General features: G+C 64.2%; 1 protein-coding gene across 1 annotated transcript in view; it reads left to right on the top strand.

The window, feature by feature from the left end:
* Positions 1-31: 31 nt before the first annotated feature.
* The window catches only part of LOC104501970 (tropomodulin-4-like), a gene marked incomplete at its 3' end in the record, with an annotated part of 1,437 nt that continues 859 nt past the window's right edge, over positions 32-609 (top strand). The window contains exons 1-2 of the mRNA XM_010145870.1: positions 32-120; positions 319-449. Coding sequence (XP_010144172.1) covers positions 42-120; positions 319-449 — 210 coding nt within the window. The remainder of the gene's footprint in view (positions 121-318; positions 450-609) is intronic.

The following is a 609-nucleotide window of genomic DNA, read 5'->3' as shown; positions in this document are numbered from 1 at the left end:
ACCCGCTGACCCCCCCGCCCGGCCCCGCAGCCATCCTGGGCATGTACACGCTGATGAGCAACAAGCAGTACTACGACGCGATCTGCAGCGGGACCATCTCCAACACGGAGGGCATCAACAGTGAGTGACACGGGGACAGGGGACACAGGGATGAACCCCCAGGACAAGCGACACGGGGTCCACGGGGCTGTTTGCGGAGGATTTGGGGACTAAAACTCCTCCAGGATTCCCCGTGGTGACCCCACACCAGTGTGTCCCTGCGTGTCCGTGCCACCATGCGTGGTCACACGTGTCCCCGTGCACACGCACGTGCCCCAGGTGTGGTGAAGCCCGACACGTACAAGCCGGTGCCAGATGAGCCCCCGAATCCCACCAACGTGGAGGAGACGCTGCGGCAGATCCAGGCCAATGAGGGGGCTCTGGAGGACGTCAACCTCAACAACATCAGGGTGAGAGACCTGGTGGCATGTCCCCAGGTGCCCCCCAATCTGTAAGGGTGATGCGTGCCACCCTGGGGCGTCCCCCATGGGGTAGGTCACCCTGTCCCAGGGTGCTGCTTGCTGTCCCAGGGCGTTCCTGTGCTGTTGGTCCGTCGTGGGGCATCCCTGG

Source organism: Buceros rhinoceros, unplaced genomic scaffold (assembly GCF_000710305.1).
Source record: "Buceros rhinoceros silvestris isolate BGI_N320 unplaced genomic scaffold, ASM71030v1 scaffold25611, whole genome shotgun sequence".
Taxonomy (NCBI): domain Eukaryota; kingdom Metazoa; phylum Chordata; class Aves; order Bucerotiformes; family Bucerotidae; genus Buceros; species Buceros rhinoceros.
Note: the sequence above shows the minus strand (reverse complement) of the source record. Positions and strands in the feature narration are given on the sequence as shown.